This window comes from Ricinus communis, chromosome 3 (genome assembly GCF_019578655.1).
Source record: "Ricinus communis isolate WT05 ecotype wild-type chromosome 3, ASM1957865v1, whole genome shotgun sequence".
In the NCBI taxonomy this organism is placed as follows: domain Eukaryota; kingdom Viridiplantae; phylum Streptophyta; class Magnoliopsida; order Malpighiales; family Euphorbiaceae; genus Ricinus; species Ricinus communis.
In genome coordinates, this window is record NC_063258.1 from 26,706,266 (window position 1) to 26,732,159 (window position 25,894).

General features: G+C 25.7%; 1 protein-coding gene across 1 annotated transcript; it reads left to right on the plus strand.

The window, feature by feature from the left end:
* Positions 1 to 18,449: 18,449 nt before the first annotated feature.
* Positions 18,450 to 24,437, plus strand: LOC8284860 (sodium/pyruvate cotransporter BASS2, chloroplastic). Its single transcript, XM_048372119.1, has 13 exons — positions 18,450 to 18,971; positions 19,160 to 19,274; positions 19,806 to 19,929; positions 20,069 to 20,110; positions 20,191 to 20,304; positions 20,388 to 20,450; positions 21,090 to 21,217; positions 22,023 to 22,104; positions 22,609 to 22,660; positions 22,853 to 22,950; positions 23,059 to 23,217; positions 23,893 to 23,982; positions 24,110 to 24,437. Exons 1-13 carry the CDS (start codon positions 18,863 to 18,865, stop codon positions 24,185 to 24,187), a joined length of 1,254 nt encoding a protein of 417 aa, XP_048228076.1. The 5' UTR covers positions 18,450 to 18,862; the 3' UTR covers positions 24,188 to 24,437.
* Positions 24,438 to 25,894: the final 1,457 nt, after the last annotated feature.

The following is a 25,894-nucleotide window of genomic DNA, read 5'->3' on the forward strand; positions in this document are numbered from 1 at the left end:
CTGGCACCAATGCAAACGTTTTCTTTCTGTTTCTTTTGTACTCTCTAAGTCTACTTCTCCTGTTGTATTACTACTGTATTAATTTATTTGGGTATTACCATTGTATTTTTTCTTAATTTCCTCACTCTCTATATTAGAAAGTGCATAACTGTTTTGGATTTATTTCTTATTTATTAATATTCCTAAAGAGTGTGAGCTTTTTTAAGATCAATTAAACTGAATTAGATGTAATTAATACTAAACTCACCTAAATGTTGTATGGCATTTAGTTTAAAAATATATATAATTTCAGTACGTTAAATAGTGTTGTTTGGCCAACCATTTATAATATCTAATTGTACCCATATCTGGTGTTTGAATATTTATTATTAATGGTTGTTATTAATATTTTGAGTGAGATCAATAAATAAATATTGAATTTTTTTTGAATGGGTATTGTTGAAAGAATAATTTTGATGTAAAATATGAAATATATTATATTATTTTAATTTACTTTTTAGTTGTTATTAGCCATAACATATAAGAAATTGAGAAGAGAAATTTAATTGCATACTAAAGATGTGAGCACTTATAAGAACACATTTATGCATTTATGAATGAGGTTATTATTGCATATTTTTTACATTTCTTATTTCTCTATCTTTTCATTAATAATTATTTATTAATATATGAGCTAGAATTGTATTTATATAGTATTTATAATTATTGAAGATTTGAATAGCTATCAACTGTGTTTCAATAATTAAATCAAACACCTAATTGAATTAAAGTTATGTTAATTTTTTTAAAATGCTAATGAATATTAATTCATATAATTTGATTTCTCTAACATACTTAAATGAGTTACACTTTATAACTACACAGTTTATTTTGTCTTTCTCTTAATTACCATTGCCTCCATTAATATTTGAGACATTTATAATTTCTTAAAATTTTAACTAGATGGATGAATAGCTATTTATTTTTGGAGAAAAAGGAAGAAAAGAGCTCAAGCAAATATTTTGACAGTGTTGAAAAATAATTATAAAAAAAAAAGATTAAATTCTTAGCGAATGATATATATTTTATTATATAAAATTAATAAATTGTATATAATATTTTAAATTAAATAAACACAGATGACAAAATCCTAATACATACCTTTGAAACACCACGCTCTCTACAAGGGCGTGAGACTGGACAAATGGATAATTACCGATGAGCATGGTTTCATTTAGGTAACAAAAAGCTCCGAATTGGTAGGTCTTTGTAATTATATTGTACGTATGGAAGAGCCTATGCGTAATATTATATGATGCAGTTACGTCCTATCTGTAGCAGATAACGAAAGGCGGGGTCAAGCTTAATCAGACGGTCCCCCAGTGAAGTAGATCTGTGGACTGTTGCAAATCAAGCTCTTTTCCTTTGTGGAGTTTTCATGATCTTTTGGAAAAGAAAAAAGAAAAAAGAAAAGAAAGAAATATCACATATTGACTTGGTGAATGCACAGTTCTTTCTTAACCCTTTGATTGATAGAAAGTTGTGGAGAGGAGACAATTAACCGTTTGCAGGTTACCCCAGGAAAAAAAAAAAAACACTTGACCTTTCAATAATGGGCCAATTGTGGTTTATTAAGCGTATATTAGAAAAAAGAAAAGGTCTGTATTGACATGTGGCAATAGGACAGAGGTCCTTTGCCAAAGACAGAAGAGGGACACAGCTGGCATGACAATGCCCAGTTGGAATCTTGGAGAGTGGAGAGAGAGAAGACAGCGTGTGGAGTGCAATGGCGTAAAAATAGATTATCACACAAGAATTCGATTTGTTAAATATGAAAAAAATATATAAATTAGAGTTGAGTTTTAGCATATATGCATCAGTAAGCGGATTAATTCATATATGATACGATTTAAATCGAGTCATTTAATGAGTTGATTTAAACTGTTTAATTTTTCGTGTCGTGTTGGACTGTGTCAATCCTAATAGTACGACAATTCTAATAAAAAAATTTATTTTTTTACTTTTGTGACATCCTCTCATAAAAAAAATCTTAATAAAATAATTCGTACTATTTATATGAATTTTAAAAATGTCTTTTGTAGTAGCTGAAAATTTTATTTATAATTTGTCTGTCTCTATTGATTTGAAAAAATATAATTTTTTTACATATTAAATAATATTAAATCCTATGTCTTTTGTCTATCAGGTTAAGCGGGTCGTGTCAGATTTATAACCCCCTATCAATTCATTTAAATAAACATGTTATGCGTGTCGTGTTCATGTCATCTATTAAAATTTGTGTTATGTTAGGGTTGAGATAAATTGATATGATTACTAAATAAGCCGTATTCGTATTAACTCTAATCGTGTTTTGAATAGATCAATCCAATACGAATAAGACTCGTGAACACGTTTTGACACCCCTGATGGAGTGTTAACTTTTATAATTCTCAATACAAATTTATTATAATACTAGTAGTTTATCCGTGTGTTATACGACCATTATTATTATTTTGATTATAAAAATAAGTTTATAGATACAATTTAATAAAATTTTCAATGTTTAATGTTGTAAAATTTTAAAAATAATAACAAAGTAACTATTTTTAAATATTTTTAATTCATTTAAAATTCTAAAATTTTGTTAATGCAATAATATAAAAATTATTTATTAATTAATTTTAATATTATAAATTAATATATCAAAATAATTAATATTACTATTTTTTAGGATTAAAAATTATTATATAATTAAAAGTTTTATTTGTTATAAAATATAATATTAAAAATATATTTTAAGATGTTATTCATATTTATTATCTAATTATAAAATTAGTTTATTAGTTCATATAATATTAAAATATAATTAATATGCTACTTTTTAAGATATATTTAATATTATTATGTGATTAGAAAATTATTCATTAGTTAATATAAAATTATAATATAATTAATATATATTATTTTCTATAATAACATTAGTATTATTATCTAATCAGGAAAATATTTATTAATTAATATAATATTAAAATATAATTAATATTCTATCTCTTAGTATTAAAGTTGGTATTTAATTAAGAATTTAATTATTAATCAATAAATTAATAGAAAAACTATAAAATTACACATAAATTTGAATCTTATGTGTTAAAAGTAGTACACATGTCAGAAAAAAATTAAATTTTTAAAAATTACGATATATATATTTTTTTCTTTTTATTTATTGACATTATTATATTTCAAGTTTAAATATTTTATTATAATTCATTATGCAGTTTAAGTTTTATTAGATTTTAATAAATAAAATAATATAATCATATATTTCATAATATCTTGTCAGTTTTAATAAAAGTTGCAACTTTAAATTTAACTTGTTATTTACAATTTATTTAATGCTATATTTGTTAAAATTTATAAAAAATTAATAATAAAATAATAATAAAACTAAAAAAATATTTTAATATTATTGAATGTATTAACTTACTAATATAAATTCCATTTAAAAAATTTATATATTTTGGTAAGATTTAATTTATTTAAAATTAATTTTCAAGCAAATTTAATTATAAAAAATACTAAATTAATTTTTATTTTATTTAAAATATATAAATTTTAAATTTATAAATAAATTATATAAATTTTATGCATTGGAATCAAATAATATAAAGCTTTATTTATTAAACGTATGGGTTCTAATATAGACAGATGGAGAAATTGGAAAAAAAGATATCGCGTGACAACCCTTTCTATGATTTTTCAAATAAGAACTCAGATCATTAAGCAAATGGCAACGGCATGAAATGAAATGAAAGTGCAGAAATGGGAAGGGAGGGTAGTCGTATAAAAGACATTTGTCATTGTTGAATTTATTATTAAGCATTAAATTAGTTTAAAATTTATTTTATTTTTAAATTATAATAAAATCTTATTTTTAGTACAAATCAATTTCGATATCTAATTAAATTAAAAAGATTAATATTTTTTCTTCATCTAATTTTTTTTTATTTTTAATACAATTTAATTCAAGCAAATTTAAACATTTTAAAACTACTTATATTTATAATAGTATTATTAAATTAATATATAATTTAATTTTAATTATTAATATAAAATAAACATTTATAGTTGAAAAAATATACTTCTATTATTATTTTTTTCATATATTATAGTTAAACTATATAAAAAGATAAAAATTAAATTAAACAATCGAGTTTTAATTTAAAAATGAAACTTCTTATCGATCGTTCAAATGAAATTAATAGAGAAAGATTTTCATTTCTAATATAGTTTAATCTTAGTGTCTAAGAAAATAATAACTTTTAACTATTATTTTGTTTTAAAATTTCAAATTAAACTATATAGTAATTTATTAATATTAAATAAATTTAATATGTTTAAATTTTTTTAAGATTAATAAATTACTATGTACATAAATATATAACAATTAAAAAAATTAAATATTTTAATTAAACGCTTAAATTGATTTGTGTTAAAAATAAAATTTTATTCTAATTTGGTAATAAAATTAATTTTGGACGAGTTTGATATTTGATAATAAATTTAATGATCAAATTGTATTCTTAAACAACTAGTTTAATCGTTCGACTAATACAGAAAAAGGATAATAGTTAGTTTTATTAAAAATCAATGAGATTTTAATGTAATAAAAAGATAGAAATTGAGTCATATATTAAACTAAATATAAAATTAAAAAAAATAATATAATAAAAAAATACAGAAACCGAGTCATATATTAAATCAAACTTAGGGATAAATAATATTTAATCCAAATTTAATTCCCATCCTTAAATAAAATATTTGTTTTCTCATAAAAAAAAAAAAAGAAACTCTTTTATTTCATGGATTACTAGCATTTACTGTATGACTAGTTGATTAAGGAGTGATTTGATACCATATAAGCAATGAGAAGTACACATTTTAATTTATATATATATATATATATATATATATATATATATATATATATATATATATATATATATCAATTTATGAGATTTAAATTTTTTTGATATATATATTTAATTTTTGATATATAAGATTTTTATTTTTTCATGTGTACTTATTTCGACACATGATATTCAAGTTTATGTATAATTTTATAATTTTTTCTATTAATTTATTGATTTATAAGTTACATTCCTAATTAAATACTGACTATAATTCTAAGAAATAACATATTACTTACAATGTAATATTACATTAACTAATAAATAGTTTTCTAATCAAATAATAATGCTAATTTTATCCTAAAAAATAATATGTTAATTATATTTTAATATTATATTAACTAATAAATTAGTTTTGTAATTAGATAATAACTCTAATTCTAAAAATAACATTTTAAATTCTATTTTTATTATTATATTCAACAATAAATTATTTTTTCATTGGTTGGATTTTAATCATAAATTATTATTGGTAATAAGTATACCAACCAATGAAAATGCTACAATTAATAAATAAAGCCACATGTCAGCATGCAATTAATTTAGTCTACGGATGACGTGGTATACTGATATCTATACCAATTAATGTCTAACTAGTTGTTTATTAGTATGTTGCACGACCATAATTATTATTTCGATTATAAAATTAAATTTATAAATATATTTAATAAATTGTTCAATGTTTAATATTAATTTATAATATTTTAAAAATAATAGCAAACTAACTATTTTTAAATCTCTTTAATTTTTCTAAAATATTATTAGCGCAATAATATAAACATTATTTTTAAAATATTTATTTATTAATTATAATATTATATAAATTAATACTATCAACATAATTGATATTACTATTTTTTTAAAAATGAGAAATTATTATATAATATATTTCAAAATATTATTTCTATAATTAGAATTATTATCTAATTAGAAAATTAATTTATTAGTTAATATAATATTAAGATATAATTAATATGCTATTTTTAAAATAATTATCATCTAATTAGAGAAGTAATTATTATCTAATATAGAAATTTGATTTATTATTAATATGTTATTTATTAGGATTAAAATAAGTATTTAATTAGAAATGTAACTTATTAATTTATAAAATTACACATAAACTTAAATTTTATGTGTCAAAAATAAGTACATATGTCAAAACACAAATTTTTTGTATAAAAAATTAAGCATATATGTCAAAAGGAATTCTAGTCTCAGAAATTAATATATATATATAATATAATATAATTTTTTTATAATCTGTATTTAAGGTTCTATTTTTTTAAATCGGATTTGTTTTTTTTTTTTAAAAAAAATTAAGCTCTGAAAATAGCTTTTTAAAAGAAGCAGATGAACTGTTCTTTTTTTTTTTTCCTTTTAAAGTAGTTTTGACAAAAGGAAATTTATTCTTGAAATACGCTACTTACATTTAAAAAGGGAAAAAAAAGAAAGAAGTAGAATTTAAAAAAAAAAAAGTGTTTTAAAATTAGATGAATCACACAAGTAATACCGTTGAAAAAGAGAAAAAGAGAAATTCAAAGGTTGTGGTAGAGCATCCATTTCATCAATACCTCATGGGTCAATATCAATAATTTAATTTCAATATATTTTCTAATGACCGGTCTTGAATGCTTTAGACTTTGCTCGATTAATTGAGTGCAACTTCACTTGTTAAATGAGGTTACCTTAATAAATTTCCTTGACCATCACCTTAATTAACAGTTTTGTCTGTAAAACAGAAAGAACTAATTAATTCATTCCAGATTAATATTGGAGGGTCGGATTTCAATACAGATCTTCAGTTTTTCTTTTTTCTGTTTTGTTTTGTTTTCTCTTCTAATGTCTGAATATATATATATACTATTTAAAAAGCTGGGAAGGTAGGACTTACATGGATGAAATGTCTTGAATTGTATTTAAGTTCAACCCATGTGATTATATGAATACCCTTTTTTTCTTACTCCACTTCAACTCTTGAATTTAAATTTTCCTGCTTGCTACCTACCGGTGATAAAAGTCAAAATACAGGGGGGAGTAGGTTATTGTAAAATCAAGTTTAGATTTTTATTTTCTTAATTTAAATTATATTTTCTAAATATTCTTTTTGGAGTTTTGAAAACTACCCTTAAAAGAATTGATAAATTATTGTCTTTTTACATTTGAGAAAAATACTCTTACCGAAATTTATTTCTTAAAATATCACTTTATATTCTCCTTTTAAATTTCTTTTTAATAAATAATTTTTAAAAAAATTAAAAAGATTTATGTGCACGCCACGGACAATAAATATTTGAAACACATCATATTTTTTTTTAATAGTATGAATGATCAATTTATCTATGTTGATCATTCAATTTAACCTTTGGAGTTACAAAAAATAATTAAGCTTAGACTCTTTATATTATAGAAATCTGGAAAACAATTAGTGTGTTAAATGAGAGTTTTCTTCAAGCAAGAAAGTTAATTATTATGTAATGTCTAACCAACTTGGCATCAAGTAATTACTTTGCGAAACCTCCAACGATCTCGTCATTACTCGATACTCTTTTTATTTATTATGTACATCAAATTTGAGTGAGCAAAAAGGAAAGAGAATAAATTGATAATTTATATTTATATAATTAATTTAATTTGTTATTATTTTTAAAATTATTATAAAGTTAATATTAAAATTAAAAATATTTAAAAGAATAGTTAGTTTGCTATTGTTTTTTTAAAATTATTATAAATTAATATTAAATACTAAACAATTGATTAAATTATATTTATAAATTCGATTTTATAATCGAAATATTAATAATGCCATGCAATGCATGGGTAGACAACTAGTATATATTAATTTCTGAAACCTAATTTTTTTTTGACATATATGTTTAGTTTTTTATACATAGAATTTTTATTTTGACTTGTGTACTTATTTTTGACATACGAGATTCAAGCTTATATATAATTTTATAGCTTTTTCTATTAAATTATTAATTAATAAATTACATTCCTAATTAAATACTGACTCTAACTCTAAAAAATAATATATTAATTATATTTTAATATAGTATTAACTAATAAATAATTTTATAATAAGATAATTATACTAATTCTATCTTTAAAAAAGTAAATTAATTATATTTTAATATTATATTAATTAATAAATTAGTTTTCTAATTAGATAACAATTATAATTCTAGAAAATAACATCTTAACTTATATTTTTAATATTATATTAAATTACAAATTAGTTTTTTAGATATACAACAAAAATGGTTAATTTAAGAAAATAATATCAATTTTGATAGTATTAATTTATATAATATTAAAATTAATTCATTAATATTCTTAAAATAGTTTTTATATTATTGCACTAATAAAATTTTAAAATCTTAAAAGATTAAAAAGAATATTTAAAAATAGTTAGTTTGCTATAATTTTTTAGAATATTATAAATTAATGTTAAATATTAAAAAAATTTATTAAATTATCTCTATCAACTTAATTTTATAATAACAGTCGTACAACGCATGAATAAGCGACTAGTAATTGTATAAAGATAAAAATGGAAATAGAAATAAGAAAGTTGGAGTATAGATGACTATCCAATTAAGAGTAAGAAAAAGTACGGAATAAACACATAATATTATTGGAATGACATTATATATATTATGTTACTCGTTTATTTTTCTTTTATAGCAATTAAAAGATCATATTTTATTTATTTTATAAAGTATTCCTTTTATACATAAACGTATTACATTTTAATTATTGGATATAATTTTAGATTTAAAACTAAATCTAAAAGATAAATTATTCAAAGAAATATAGTTTATACTAATACATAAAACATAATACAAAAATATATACTCAGGGTCAGTGCAAGATGGCTTTTAAACCTGCTGCCACGAGCGGGGCGAGTTGCGGGCAAAATTACCATAATCCAACAGGCTCTGTAGTTTAAAGAACAGAGAAATGTTAGTGTTACTTGAAAGGAAAGAAAAGAACGACCGACAAAACAAACTTTGATGAGTGCATGTGTACGCATGCACTGTGGAATGGCTTTCATTTATTATTTGCATTTCTCTGTAACATATTATTTTGCTTCCGGTAAATTATTCAGTAACACCCTTAGTTCACAAAATGGCGGTTTTTATCTTTTTTGTAAATTTAAATTATTACCTGTTACAATGAGTTATTAAATTCTCGTGAATCAGAATATGTATGTAAAATAAAACATTTTTATATAGCCTGAGGAAGTTGAATTTTCAGAAAAATAATTGGAGGGTCTACTATACACCCAAGTTTGGTTACCCAATTTTCAAATTCCTACTTGGAAGAAAATAATTGGGAGACCAAATAAAAATAAATGGCCATGTGAAAAGAAATGCTATAAATTCGTTTGGTTTCGCCCGCCTTGCCGGCTATGTGGTTTAAAATATGGCATAATTATTCAAGAAAACATTCCATAATACATTTGGTTGGAATTCGTCCATTTAATTTGTTTTGTATGGTATGATTTTATTGTATACATGATTACGTTAGTCTGTTGACTATATAATATAGTTTTAATGAAAGAGACAATATGTGATTTGCCCCAACTGATATTTACATATCTTTTAAATTTTAACACTAATAGAATAAAACATGTTGTTAAAGTATTAGCTGTATGCTTTTAAATTCATAACATTTTGCAGGATACAAGAATTACATCTCAATGCCTAAACTATTACGCAACATTTTTCTATTTCAGCGTTTGAATGGTGATATTTATTTTAATAGTCTTTTTAATTTTTAAAAATATAATTTTATAATAAAAGTATTTTAAAAAATATTTAAATATATAAATTAAAATATTTTATTTAAGTCTAATAGAGTTTTATATTTATTTTTTTTATCTTGCATTTATATTTATAGACATTAATAGTTTTAATTTCTCTTTTCTTTTCTTTTTTATCAATAGGAAAATAAGAATTACAAAAATTAATTGTATTTATTAAATATAAAGTGGAGAATGTGTTAGATGTATGTCCTAAAAACTAATTAAACTTTTTGCTTTTTGGTTCATGCATTGTGATATTATTATGTAATGGATATCTTTTTATTTAATGATAGTTGTCTATTATTCATTTTTGTAGTAATATAATTATTGAATGAGTCCAATAATATTTATTAAAAACTTAATTTTCAAGAGTTGAAAATATGAGTGACAAATGATCTTAGAATAAATATAATAAAATAGTTCTTGGTCGTATGATTGAATATTGGACATTTTTAATCCGGAAGACCAACATAACATGTTTAAGTTAATTATTATGAGTTACTTGTGAGATGAGTGGACTGAACATGACTTAAATAAATAATAAATCACATGAATGATTTACTTAAGTTATTGATTCATTATTAAGTTATGATATTGTAACTAATCATCAGATCCGAGGTACCAGAGTTGTCTCATGAATATGTAATTGGAATTTGCTTATGCTTTAGATATCCGTTCATAACTATAATGGGTACTTGCAAATAGTGGCTTCTGCATATGCATGGAGGCAGGTGTTCATCAACAAAGAGTCTATTACCTTGAGTAAATAAAGGGAAAATCCTATGCGATCTGATAGCATCTTGACTAGAAAATTCTTAGCCGATGTAATTATGATTAATGGAAAAAGAGTTTTTGCATTAATCATATTTAGTCGAAATGTATCCTGGATTTAGTCATAGAATCAAGTTAGTAGATTTAACTATTCCATGATCCTTACTTGATCGGGATATTCTTCAATAGAAGAATTAGATTATACAGTAATCATAAATAAAGAATTCATGAAATCAATACCTTTATTATTAATTAGGTAAATTATAATTTTTTTGAGACGTTATTTATAATTTATGGGAATGATTAAGGGACAATTGATTAATTATTCCCTTAGTTGATTAAAGTGTCTTAATTAAATTTCTATTGCTAATTAATAATGAACTTAGAAAGCCACACACGTTAAGATCAACTCAAGCACGGCGATAGACTTGACTAGTACCTCGAATAGCAATACTAGCATCTTCCGAAGTTAAAGTCCGTAAATGTTATGATAATATATAATATATAAGTATTATATATTGAAAGAGCTTGACACACGTCATCACAAAAAAATTTATCATTATATGTATTTATACAGTAGCTTGACACGTATCATCACAAAAAGGTTTATGATGACATGTGTTGAGAAAGTAGCTTGACACATGTCATCATAAAAGAGTTTATGATGACATGTATGGAGAGAGAATATCGACACGTGTCATCACAAAGAGTGTTTTATGATGACATGTGTTATGAAAGCGACTTGACACGTGTTATCACCAAAAGGGTTTTATGATGATATGTGTTAGAAAAATAGCTTGACACGTGGTGTTAGTATAACTTGACACGTGCCATCACAAAAGAGTTTCATGAAGATATGTGCCAATAGCGCTTGACACATGTCATCACAAAAAAGTTTTGTAATGACATGTGTTTACACAACTGTATTAAGGATTATGAATCCTTAACACTACATAAGAGAGTTTCTTGCTCCTATTATAAGAGTGACAATTTGACATATTTACTATCATAACAAGGTTATCATAGTAGAAAACTTGAAAGAGGAGTAGTTATTCATATTCAAGGATTGAATAACTTTACTTGTGATTGGTTATGTGAGATAATCTAGAAACTTTGCAATTGCAAATCTCTATTTGATTCTCTAACATAAACATCATCAACAATTAAAAATTAAATTATACTCTTCAAAGGTTGTAGTCTTTTTCTTTGTATTCTTCATGTTCATAAAAAAGTTATTTTCTTTTTTAAATTAAATCTTCAACTACAACTTGTAACCTTAATTTCCATTAGATGTGAAATGTTTAGAGTTTTCGCTGCGCCACTATATGTGTGTTTTTTCCAACAGAGTGAAGTTTGGCTCTTATATTAAAAAAAATAAAGAGTGCATTGAAGTGTTAGATTATAATATGACTCTTTAAAATATAGAGTTTGACATATATAAAGAATGCATGGTAAATGCTTTAATATACTTATTTTTTAAATATAAAGAGCCAAACTTTAGTTTATACTTTACATTTAATAAATGCACCACAATTTTTAATGCACATGATTAATTGTTATTTGTAATTTGTAATTTTTTTATTAGTAAAAAATAAGAAAAAAATTAAAGAGAAATTAAAACCTTTAATACTTATAAAAATAAAATATAAAGACTCTATTAGACTTAAACAAAATATTTTATCATTTACATTTGAGTATTTCTTAAGATACTTTTTATTATAGAGCACCATTAAGGATGCTCTTAACTTTTTTTGGTAAAAAGAAAAAGGTAAAATACAGTTTTAAACTCTTGAACTCTCCAAACTTATTTTATTAAATTTTTTAATTTTTATTTTATTTTATTAAGCTTTTACACATTTATTTTAATTTTTATTAAAAATTTAATAGTCTTTATCCAAAAACAATAAAAGTATAATAGCTCAATAAAATAAATAAAATTTCATAAAATATACAGATAAAGTCTTTAGTAAAATAAAAAAATAAAAAACTAAGAGCTTAATAGAATAAAGTTAAGCAGAGACAATTTCATACTCCCAAGACCACATATTTACACATCCAAGCTACCATAAATTAAGTATACACTTCCAGAAATATTAATTTCCAAGAACAGTGACCTGGTAGCATTGACTCTAGTCTCTGATAACTATCAGTTGATGTATATTTGAGTCAGAACATTTGGTTAAAATGTCAGAGCGCCTAGTGTAAATTTATGATATATCTTCCATATATTGACTTTATTTAATCATATGCAAATGATTTGAACCATTTAATAAATTGTTCAAAAACTTTCCAGCACTTTCTTTTTCCATTTTCTTGTTTGCATTTTGAAATAGAAAATTTTGATTATGGTCTCCACTGTGTCTCCTAACCCGCTAATGAGCTTTGGTCTAGTGGTCAAGACTTAAATTCTATGATATTTTGTGCTACAACTCGCTTATATTGGTAACTCGGTGCAGAAGTCTGGCCGCCACTTCTCCTTTAAATAGCATAGTGAAATTATCCATTCAAAGTAATGTATTATAACCTTTCAAATATTTATTCTTTATAAAACAAACATACTTATTTAAACATCCGCAATTGCAGATATTGATTCATTTGTATTCCTTTTTATTTTATAAATAATTTAATATTAACCGACAAATTATCTAATCAACCATATTTTATATTTATATTGTTTTTACAACAGGCTGAAAGAGAAAAAAAAAACAACAAATCAATTGTTAACTACGATTAATAATAAATAAAAATATTTTCAAAATTTGTATTTTTATTTTTATCGATGCTTAGAAAGAGCATAAAAAATCTAACCAGCGAGCAATCCATGATTAGTGGCCAGTTTAGTATTATTGTGAAATCCTCTATTCTGAAAAAAAAACTTGATTTTAATTTTAAATTATTTTTGGGATTTATTTGTAAAGAAAGTACAGTTTAGTATATATATATAAATATATTTATTTATTTCTTCAAAGTCAGATCCTAGAAAATAAATATAATGAAAAGGAAATAAAAAGCGAAAAGTAGATGAAAAGAAATGTCGAACTTACGTATAAAGAAATGTTAATAATAATTTTTTGGGGCATTCTTTGTTTTTGTCTGTTATCCGCTCATTTGTGAGGGTTGGTTGTGGAAGTGATTATGGGCCAGCAATTATACCCAGAAAAACATTAGGGCCTGATCGAAAGATTAATGTTCAGATGACAATATACTTGCTTACCCAAATGCAAAATGCAAGAAATAGACTTTAGAATTCAGACATGGGCAATACCCATCAAACTGTGCGAGATAGTCACATATTGAATTGTATTATGGTTCAGAATGCTGCTTGTAATGTAATGATAGTAATAATAATAATAATATCCAAGGAAAAGGAAGAATCATGTGTTAGATAGACCCGCAAAATCAGTTGCTAATTCCATCTAGCTTACCAAATACATACATGATAAACTGAAGGCTTTTTGTTTAAATTTTGAATTTATTTTTATTTTATTTTAAATTAGCATAAACCAGAAATAAATATTATAAATCAACATAAAGTTAGTTAGTTTTTTATATATATATATATATTTGAATTTTTATATTTAATATTTAATAATTTAATAATTTTGATTAATTTTCAAGGAAATAATCTTATTTTTAAAATAATTAAATTTAATAAAATTATAATTATAACATGTAATAATATTTTAATGTCTAGACATATTAATTATTAGAGAACACTCTCTCTGATATATATTAATAAAAAATTGAATATTACTCGAGAAATTTAGTGTCACGGATTCAAATGGGAAACACAATTTTTGCTTGTCGGTTGTGAGTCCGGAAAACTGACAACAACTATCAGCTCCCACCTGGAGCCATCCATACCTACTTGCAATTTTGTATCTTATTTTTATATATGATGTATATATAATATATCTTCTCTATATATTCAGTATATTCAAAATTTATATTTTTTATTTTAAATAAAATAAAAATTAATTTAAAATTTTATATAATTAAATTTATGCAAAATAAATTATATTTAAATTAAATTCTAATAAAATAAATAAAATTTCTAATTAAATTTTACTAATAAGTTAATATATTCAATAATAATAAAAAAATATCATTTTTAAAATTATTATTTATAGATAAAATAAACTTTTTAATATAATCCATAATTTTTTGTCAACAATTAAAATTTTATTAACACGGAAGTAATACAGACAATTCCTTTTTCTTGGTACGGTTAGTCTACGTTTAGTCAGTAACTTCTTTTATTCTTTTTCTTTTTAGTATCCGTGAGTAATATTATTAATATTGTATTGTTGGACGTTGAACATATTGATAAGTAATTTTTTATTATAACTTTTGTGGGAAAACTATCTAATTATTAATTATAATTAGTATATGTGGTCATAAAATCCATGTGTATCAGCCTCTCTGGTAATAGTAATATTTACTAAATTCTAAAGTGTAAGAAGTCTGAGAGGAAAACAGCCCCGGATAACCACTTAAGCCCCCTAAATGATCATTCAATGAAGGAGATAGGAGTGCAGAAACAGTCAGACAGCCACCCTTGAAAGAGTTAAAAGAAAAAAAAAATCATACAAAACATTTTAACTAAATGCAACACAATATTAGTCTATTTAAATTTTAATTTGAGAATAAGATTTCTCTAATGTCCAAAACTGCAACCTTCAATTATTATGATGCAAAGCTAACACGCCAAGCTCAAAGAATTATGATAGTAAGCTAGCATTTTTTTAGTAATTAAAGAATTCACTAAAAATTAAATTGCAATTATAACCTAATTTATTTTTCTGAAAACAAAGAGTTAAAATAACAAAATATTTAACTTGCAATGTATAGTAACTAAAATATCCTACAAAATGATAGTTTAATTGTATTTTTAATATTCTATTAATTAATAAAATTAATTTAATAATTAAATAGTAATTAGAACTTAAAAATAATATTTTAGTTATATCTTTAATATTATATTAACTAATAAATTAATTTCATAATTAAATAATATTTTTAGTTCCAACAAATAGAATTTTAATTATTATTTTAATATTATATTTAATAAAATTAGTTTTTTAATTATTTAAAAACTTATAGTTGTAAAAGATTATAATGTCAATTATATTTGTAGAATTAAAAATGATTAATTGAAAGTAATATGAATTAACCATAAAGAATTCTAGATCTAAAAGATTGTAATGTCAATTATATTTATAAAATTAAAATTGATTGATTAAAATTAATATAAATTTACCATACAGGTGAAAACTCATTTATTTAATGAAAAAGAAAAGACTCGCTCCAAAATCAAATATTATTGACAGTAGGTAATTTATATTTTGGACTTGTGTATACTATGCATTATGTACCCGGTATCCAATACGTTATCATTTTATTTAATTGATGGGGTTAATTTTAATCGCACGTGTGAGAGAGTTTTTTTTTAAATAACGCTCTATTTTATTTTTTTCGAATTATAACATAATTGCGAACTGTTTTTTTATTATTTGGCTTATTTTATCTTCTTCATTCTCTATTCTTGACCATTGAAACCTTTAAATCGATTTTGTTCTTCATTCTTTTTATTTTTTTGGTTTTTGTTCTATGGTTCATAATTTTGCTATTCTTCATTATTCTTTTTTCTTTTGTTCTCTACTTCATAATTTTGTTGTTCTTTTTTCTCTTTTTCTTCTCATTCAGAGATTTGCAGATTTTTACAAGTTGAAATTCTTCATTCTTTCATTTCTTTTACTTATTTTTTTTTAAATTCATAATTTTATGGTGGAATTGATTGATAGAGGAGTTAATAGATGAGAATCTGAAAATTTTGATCTATTAATTATTTGTGCAGTTGAATGTTCAATTGTAAATCTAGATTCAACTTCAAATGCTGATAATAATATATATGTTGTTTATTTTAAAATTAAAAAATATAGGCATAAATTGTTAAAGAAATATGATTATGTCTAGAAACTACAGGTTTATAATATTCATAATTTTAGTTTTATTGTTAAAAATGAACAAATTCATTATGTACATGATTGAGATTCAATATGTTTGCACTACAAGTTTATTTTATATGAAGTGCAAGTTCATTATGTACAATATTTAGTATCATTATATTTACAGTAAAAATTCATCATTATATTCATAATTATGATAACAATTATATTGTTGAAACAAAATATGTTTATTATGTATTAAATTGAGGTTCATTTTGTGTGTATTATATGTTTATTATTAAATTCATCATGTTTTCTATTTTTATAGTTGACAGTGATAACAATGCAGGTTTATCACAGTATAACATTAGATTCATCAAATATTTTATACACGTTGAAATAATATATTCATTATTCATAGTTTATAATGAACAAGATCATTATCTTCTCTGCTGCATAATCTTTTCTTTTCTCTTCATTATTTATGAAAAAAATTTATTTGACAAGCTAAACTTCTTCATTCTTTTTTTCTGTTCTTATTTTCTTCTTAAGTTCACAATTTTGTAAATAAATTGATTGATGGAGTAGTGAATGGATATGAATTTAAAAATTGTAAATGAACAAATTATATCTGCAGCTGAATGTTCAATGTAAATATGGATTTATATCCATATTGGTCATTAACATTGAGGTTCATAAAATATGAATTAAAGCTTCATCATTTTATTTATAATTTTAATAATAGTTTTATTTTTGAAATGGAATAGATTTATTCTATAGTACATTGAGTTTCATTATATATGAACTAGAAATTCATCATTTTATTCATAATTTTTATAACAGTTTCATTATTGAAATAGAATGGGTTCATTATGTGTGAATTATAGGTTCATCATTATATTTATTATGTTTTCTATTTTTATAGTTGATAATCAAAATAATGCAACTGTTCAGAATTTACTTAGATTATATGTCAAATCTGTTAGTGAAGTTTATGGTTTATACAGTGAGTATGCATTAAGAGTGAGGTTTATTATTAAAAGAGTAAGTAAAGATATAGAACACATGACAAAAGACTCTCATTAAGATTTTATATCATTAGATTCATCAATTTCGCTGGCATCAATAAAAATATTTTTATCTTATTTCTCACATTACTCAAAAAAATATCTGGATCTATACTGTCATTATGAGATTATCAGTTATAAATCTTTTTTTTGCCTTTATAAATTCTTGTTACACATTTTTTTTGCAATATATTTTCTACCTTTTTTGCTCATGTAAAATAATAATTATAAGAAATAATAACTAATAACATAAGAATGTAATCCATTAAATGGTTTTTATTAATAATAAACCTTATATCATTAACAAATGAATATACAAGATTAAAGTAATAAATATGTCACATGAGCATAAAAATAAATCTATATTCATAAGTTATTAATCAATAGATTCATTATCTACAAACAACAAATTCATTACAATATCAGTTGAGTCTATCAAATGTTTCACATAAATTCATTAATCATAGATTATAATCAACTAATTCTTCATCTACTAACAATAGATTCATCAAAGTATTATTTAAGGTTCATCAAGTATATAAGACATGTTTATGCGTATAAAATATATTCATTCTAAAAAAATTATATATGATAATTTCATATATAATAAAGGATTATATAAAAAAAATTAAAAATAATATTTTTAAATTTGATAGAAAATCACTTACATTTATTTTATATAAATTATATATACACCAGGAAAAATAATTTTCTGAAAGTGGAGAAATAATTATATCTTGGGTTAAATGAGTTTTGTATGGAGAGCTTCTGTTTTTAAAAGTGGAGAATCGTATATTTGATGCGGATCTTTTTATTTTTATTGTTCGTTAAAATTATAAGTTGAATTTACATTTTTTTTTAAATATGTATTAATAGACCCAAGTTCATAATGCTGATATGACAATGGATCGACGGTGGAGGTAGGCCGGAAGTACTCCAAAACTAAATTTTCCAGAGACGGAATTATTGAAAATCAAAATCCATCCCATCACTTTCTCTTTGATAGTTTCAGCTCAAACAGAATTGGAGGACTAAGTGGGACCAGAATAAAACTCCACACGACAACAAACATGACAAATTTCCTCGATGATGTTCGAAAACAACAGCAACTGAATCAGCCCATGAATGGATAGAAGCACACTTTGGTGTGTGTGGTTCATCGGTTTCCACGATTCATATACTTCTTTTTTTCTTTAAAATTTAAATCTTTTAAACACGGACTTTCATTTTGGAGCCATTCCCGTGGTGTCAAAATTCTAATTTTCTAAAAACCCACTTAAACCCAATACCCCAACTTGATTTATTCCTTATTCTGATAAAATGGCTTCTATGTCTAGATTTGTGCTCAAAGATTGCAAGTTACAAACTTGTAAATCTATTTATAGACCAAGCTCTGGTTTTCCTTCTCGGCTAACAATATCTTCTCTGGGTATGTCTTGTTTTGGCTTTGATTTCATTTATTTGCTTCCTGGGTAGTGTTTGCTTGCCTTCTTTATTATCTGGGATTTCTTGTTTCTTCATTGAGAGTTGCTTCCTCTTTTTCTTTTTGAAGTGTTGAATGTTCAACTATGTGCTTTAATTAATAATCAATTCTTTGTGGTGCATTTGAATGTTAAGACATAAGAAATGGGAGTTTTTTAGCTGATAAAGGAAGAACTTGTGCAATTCAAAGCAAGCCAACAAGTCCAGTTGTTGCTGTTGATGCCCCTTTTCGTGTCATTCAAACTTCCAGGTATCTATTGGAACCTGAGTTGTTGGTCTGTGCGCTTTATTCTTAATTAAAATGTTATATGATCACGCAAGAACGATATTAGCGGAGGGTTAGAGGCTAGTTAAATTGTACGAAGAGCATAGCATTAACAAACCTTTCTATGATTACCGTTTCTAGTTGGACTTTTATCCTACAGTTTGGTACAAGTACTTTTAAACTTTATTCCTGTCCTCCCCATTCTCAGGTCTAGCAGACTAGTACTTGTATGTTACTTTTGGTTATGGAAAATGATTGGTGCTATGAACCATGGCATAAATATTTTTATTATAATTAATTAATTATTCATAAAATAGAAACATAAGTAACGAATCACTGTATCTATTGTTGCCCTTTGATTATATCCTCTTTTTCAGTCAATTATTTAGTTAATTAGGTCTTCTTTTAGCCTATTTAGTTTGTTGCCATAATGGAAAATTAAAAGATTCTTCTTTATGTTGATGACTTCCTTTTTTATGCATCATAAGTTCATAACGTTTCCACTGCTTTATAAAGCAAATCCCAAGTTTTGTGCAAGGCGGCTGCAGATGTGTCTGAAGATGTTCCCAATAGCACACCAGCTGGAATGAGCATGTATGAAAAAATAATTGAAACTCTTACGACTCTGTTCCCTGTGTGGGTATGTCTCATGTATCTTTGGTATAATTTTATCAGACTTTAGAATAATCACTAGACATTATTGCAAAACTGTTCTTGAGTGTAAAATGTTTATTTCAAGAACATTGATTTTGCTCCTAAATGTTTATTTGCGTGACTAGGTCATATTGGGCACCATCGTTGGCATCTACAAGCCAGCTGCGGTAATATTTAAGTGTTGTTTTCTTTCTTCCATACCAAGAAAGTTGCTGTTGCTTAACTAACTGTTGGTGCCTTTTTTTAGGTCACATGGTTGGAGACAGATCTCTTCACCCTTGGCCTGGGTTTCCTCATGCTTTCAATGGGATTGACTTTGACTTTTGAAGATTTTAGACGATGTTTAAGAAATCCATGGACTGTAAGCAATGAGAATAATTATATATATTAAATCGAGGTTTCTTTCTTTCCCTTCTCTCTAAATTATTTATTCCCGTGTTGCAGGTAGGTGTAGGATTTCTGGCTCAGTACTTAATCAAGCCCATGTTAGGCTTCGCTCTTGCAATGGTATTATTCACCATTTTGCTTCATATCACATTGTTTTTCCCATGTTTTGTATTCCTTCTCGTTTATGCATTCATCTGTTCACAGCTTTGCTAAAATTGAGTTGAGCAACAATGACAAATAGCAACATTAGTGCTCAATGTTTTTGTCACTGAAATAACTTGATTCTAGGTGTGTTTGGGGGCTTCAAAGTCGTTAAAATGATAAAATGAATAATTATCGTTAACTCTTCCTTCTTCCACTAATGTTGTCTGGATTGAAGTGATATTTTAGGAGTACCTAGCTCAAGGAATCAAATAGCGCATATATTGTTTTCTTTTGCTCTAGGATTTTTACTGCTTCTGGTGAATGGAATTTGAATACGGAGTTACCCTTTTGCTTTTATTAATATGTTCTTTCAATTATCAGTCTTTATGGGTCACACAGATACTGTGCTTCAAATTTAGTTGTGAGGTTCTATAACACTGGAACCTGCAATGAGCCAAAATCAGTTTCCCTCACAGGTCAATTATAAGTTTTGGTGTCAGCAAGTCCTGCCCTACACAACATTCTGAATTCTGTAAATAGCTTCTCCTCATTGTAATTTATCAGATGACCTTGATTAAAATTCTAAGCGCTAACAACTCTCCATGTGATTTTCAGACTCTCAAACTATCAGCACCTCTTGCAACTGGTCTTATTTTGGTCTCATGTTGTCCTGGAGGTCAGGCATCTAATGTTGCAACCTATATATCGAAGGGAAATGTAGCGCTTTCTGTTCTTATGACAACGTGAGTGCAAGTTGTATGCATGTATGCATGTTAAGTTAGACTGATCATCTCTAGCCTACCTTATTTTGATTTAATATTTTGTTGCTTAATCTGGTTTGTTGTTAGTAATATGCATCAGTTTCTGAATTTCATCAACAAGGTGTTATATGACTAGATCCCTTATAGTTCTTTGCATAGGAAATATCAGAGCTGACATTTTCTTTTCTTTTCCCATGTGGAAATAATTTTTCAGACAAAGATATACAATGTATGGCTAATCTGCACAGTATTTGCTAATTGTCAAAGCAATCATGCCCAGAATCACCCACTTAGTATTATCACTATTGTTTTCCTTTAGGTAATTCCTTTTAAAATTGGAATAGGTTGAGCTCTTTTTTTTCTAGAAGAGTAGCTGAACCTTGTTCTTAATATAATATAGCTCTGCACCTCTTTTTTTAGTGCGATATATTGTTCTGCTAGCTAAGTTGTACAAGTAGAGGAGAGAATTATCTTTGGAATACTTTTGTACATGGCATGAAGGTTGAAATAGAGGGGAAAAGTTAACTGTCTTGGGCATTTTATGCTTTAAATGTAAATACGAGTGTGATTATGCGTGTAACGGAAAATACATATATGGGATAATCTTCTTTGTTTAATATGGTTGACAAATTTATTTGTGACGTATTCTCTTGTTATTAAGGTGAGTGGTTGTGGCTTCTTGTAAAAAAAATAATTCGCGAAATAAATTACATCTATCCTTTTCTGTTAACTTTAGATTTCATCTTTAGAGTTAAATGTCTCCTAATATTCTCTGGAATTCCTCTAGGTGCTCAACCATTGGAGCTATAATCATGACGCCGCTCCTCACTAAGCTCCTTGCTGGGCAGCTTGTTCCAGTTGATGCTGCGGTACGTCAAAAAGGCTTGATGATTTCCTACCCTAGAGCCCCCTAAGTTTTTAGGATGTGAAACTCGTGATTGGAAGAAACAAATATGTTGTATGATTGATTCACCAGGCACATCGACAGCTGCCCAATGGCACTACGCAAGTAGTTCCATACATGGCACGAGCAGCAAAACCAAAAGAGGTTCTCTGTGCCATGAAAATAATTGCTAGACACCCAACCAGACCAATTAAACCCGAGTATATCTTGTATTACATGGCAGGTTGAGGTCCAAGGAGCCATTCAGGAGTCTTCTATTCTAAATCCAGAATAACTGAGTAGTTATGTTTACATTGTATGAACACATTTTTGACATAAGCTCACAGTACAGTGAAGCATTCACATGAGCATTGATACGAGAAATATGAGGGTGGAATGCGCTGGAAGATCTATAAGATATCTCTCAGTTTAGAAATTTTTGTGCATTTCCAACTTTTATGACAACTTTCATTTCCTGCCATCTTTTCAGGGACTGGCTATCAGCACTTTTCAGGTTGTTTTAGTGCCAACTATTATTGGAGGTAATAGAAGGTTGTTCAAAGATTAATGCATTCAAGTTAGCTGCACTAGAGTTAGAGATCTATGTGTTGTCTTACCCAATGAGTGTTTTGTATATAGTTTGATTTAGAAAATCCTATTTCATTCTTGCTCATATGACAGTATTCTCTAACTCAAAAGTGTTCTTATAACTTGGGTTCTTGCTTATATGACAGTGCTATCAAATGAATTTTTCCCTAAATTCACTTCAAAGATAGTCACAGTCACACCTTTGATTGGAGTTATCCTCACAACCTTACTCTGTGCAAGCCCTGTAAGTCCCAATATATCTAGTGAAAGTACTTGTATGGTTTTGAAATTTCATTTTATATTTTGGAAATAGCTGCTTCATTAAGGACTTACCTTAATCACCATTTCATAGATTGGGCAAGTGTCCGATGTCTTGAAAACCCAAGGAGCACAACTGATAATGCCAGTGGCTCTCCTCCATGGTGCTGCATTTGCTCTTGGTTATTGGCTGTCAAAAATATCATTTGGTGAATCTACCTCTCGTACTATATCCATTGAATGTGGGATGCAGGTAAATATTAAGATGAATTTCTTGGATTTGCCTACTATTTTCCATAGAAGTACCCTACCTCCTTTATCCCCCACAACATACTAGTTTGCTTCTTCTGATGCTTATGTGGTACCATCGACATATGCATATAGACTTATTTTTATGGAGCACTCAAATAGTACATGAACTTTTAAAAAAATGATAACTTGTTTGATTTAGCTCTGTTTGGAAATTTTAGAAATCAAGTGAAGATACGAAATGATAGAAGGAACTATGCCATGAAAATTACTGGGCAGTTTGTAACCATGGATCATACATTCTGAATGTGCAGAATACGAAAGTTACCTTGGCAGATTAACTGCTGGTTAACTTTATCAACTATGATGAATTAAGATACCTTAATTAGTAATGTACAAATATTATTACTCTTTGACAACTTGTTGATTAGCTAAGCCACGTGATCTTCCATTTTTATAATTGAATATTCACCAGTACAACATGCTGAATCCCCTTTTGCTTAGAGTTGCCATGGTTTGTTTTCTTTTTAAAAAATTTAATATTCGTTTGTATGGTTCTACTTGTATCTGCGGAGTCTACAACATGACACATCATGCATTTATGTCTCAGAACTTAGAAATGTTCTCTAAACCATTTACTTTTCTCAGTTTCACCAACTCTTTCTCTTGTACTCAACAGAGCTCAGCACTTGGATTTTTGCTTGCCCAGAAACACTTTACAAACCCCCTTGTGGCTGTGCCTTCAGCTGTTAGTGTTGTCTGCATGGCAGTAAGTATATTACTGCATTCAGTCAGAGCTCAAACTATATGTTTTCTGTGTGCTGTCAATGACTGTTCAGGTATCTTTTGTCAACATTACTTTAACAATCTCAATTTTTTCTTAATCTGCCTTGCAGCTCGGGGGGAGTGCTCTTGCAGTGTTTTGGAGGAACAGACCAATTCCTGTCGATGACAAAGATGACTTCAAAGAGTAACAGTGGTGGCCTTAGTTTCCTGAGAGAATTGCTTTTCTAGTCATTACTAGAAATTGATGGGAATCTTCCATTTCTATTTAGCTGTGTTATCTGCATCCATGTTCAGACCAATTCAATTTAGGGAGAAGTAAAGGGTTTTTTATTCGCATTAGAATTGAGAGTCTGCTTGTAAATTGAATTTCTTATCTTACAATAAGAAATCATTTGAAGTTTAAATGGGCGAGTATCTATAAAAAGAATTCTCCGCTTACATTTCTTTCATTTTCTTGGAAATTTACATTCCAAATACAACAGGGATTACGAAAAAGAAATCGTATCTCATGTTCGATGATCCAAGTCAATCTGTATAATCAAACGAGAAGCTCCTCTACTCTTTACATCAAACCATAAAAAGCTTTACCACCAGACAAAACCATAAAAAAGCCTGATAGCTTAGCATGGACAGCTTTACCATTAGACGGAAACAAGATTGTAAGGTTTATACAAGCAAGTTCTTTTACTGTAGATTTATACAAGGAAAGCCTTGATGTGATTATGATTAATTAAACCATATGATGTCGCTGTTTAAAATGCATTGAGTTTCTTTTTTTCCCCTTTTGAATTGATGATTGTAAGGTTTGTTCCATACGAAGACCATCTTAAAGACACCTTTTAAGAGGATTCGCAATATGTCAAATCCTGATAATGTTTTTTTCATTACAGCGAATTAAATTACATATTTCACTATTTTGTGCAGCCTTGAATATATATGGCGGTGTCCTTTGACATTTGTGCACCAATACTTTACTAATCAAAATTCTTTAATTTCATAAAACCCTAAAGCAAATTGAATCAATGATATCTTCAAAAGATAAAGTCATGATACCCTCGACTATAGTTGGGTCTGTCATGCAAGCAAAATGGAACAAAAACAGAAATTAGTACACCAATGAGATTTGCAAAGAAGGTGCACATAAATTACAGATTGAGCCCATAAATATACAGAATGTAAAGTCCAAGCCCACATACTACCAATCAACTCAGCGATCACATTTAAACCACAAAATGGTGAAATTCAAAATCGTCACCGCACCCACCCTCCCACGCTTATATTAAAATGCTGTTTGTTCCTTGTCCTGATACTCTGAAAAAGTTTCCAAGTAGATCAGGAAAAATCAAAGACAAAAACGATTAACCAACTTAAAAATACAAATCAACCAAAATAGTAAGACTCAAAATACAAACCAACCACCTTTCAGAAAAAAAAAAATCGACCATAAATGTGATTAATTATGAGATGTATATGTTCATGTGTAATTTTTTATTCATTATATAATTAATAACTTATTTTTCTAAGATAATGATTTATTTTTATAATATTATATTGATTAATAAATAAGTTTCTTAGTTATACAATGATTTTTAATTTTAAAAAGTAACATATTAGTTATATTTGTAGTTTAATTTTAAATAAATAAAAAGATTAGCAAATTATTCTAAAATAATAATTCTATTTATTGCATTAATAAAATTTTAAATACTAAAAATCTTATTAAAAATATAATTAAGAATTTTTAAATTATATATATTTTTAAAGGAAAATAGATAATTATAGAATATTAGAAATTTTATTCAGTTTTTTATAAACTTAATTTATATTATTATTTATAATTAAAACAATAATAACGATCCTACAGTGCATAGATAAATAACTAGTTGACAGTAATT

Excerpts from the sequence above, each read along its gene's own strand:
- LOC8284860 (XM_048372119.1), top strand. The coding sequence starts at position 18,863 with ATGGCTTCTATGTCTAGATTTGTGCTCAAAGATTGCAAGTTACAAACT. Across the intron at positions 19,930-20,068 it reads CGACTCTGTTCCCTGTGTGG|GTCATATTGGGCACCATCGT; the intron begins GTATGTCTCATG and ends TTGCGTGACTAG. Across the intron at positions 20,111-20,190 it reads GCATCTACAAGCCAGCTGCG|GTCACATGGTTGGAGACAGA; the intron begins GTAATATTTAAG and ends GCCTTTTTTTAG.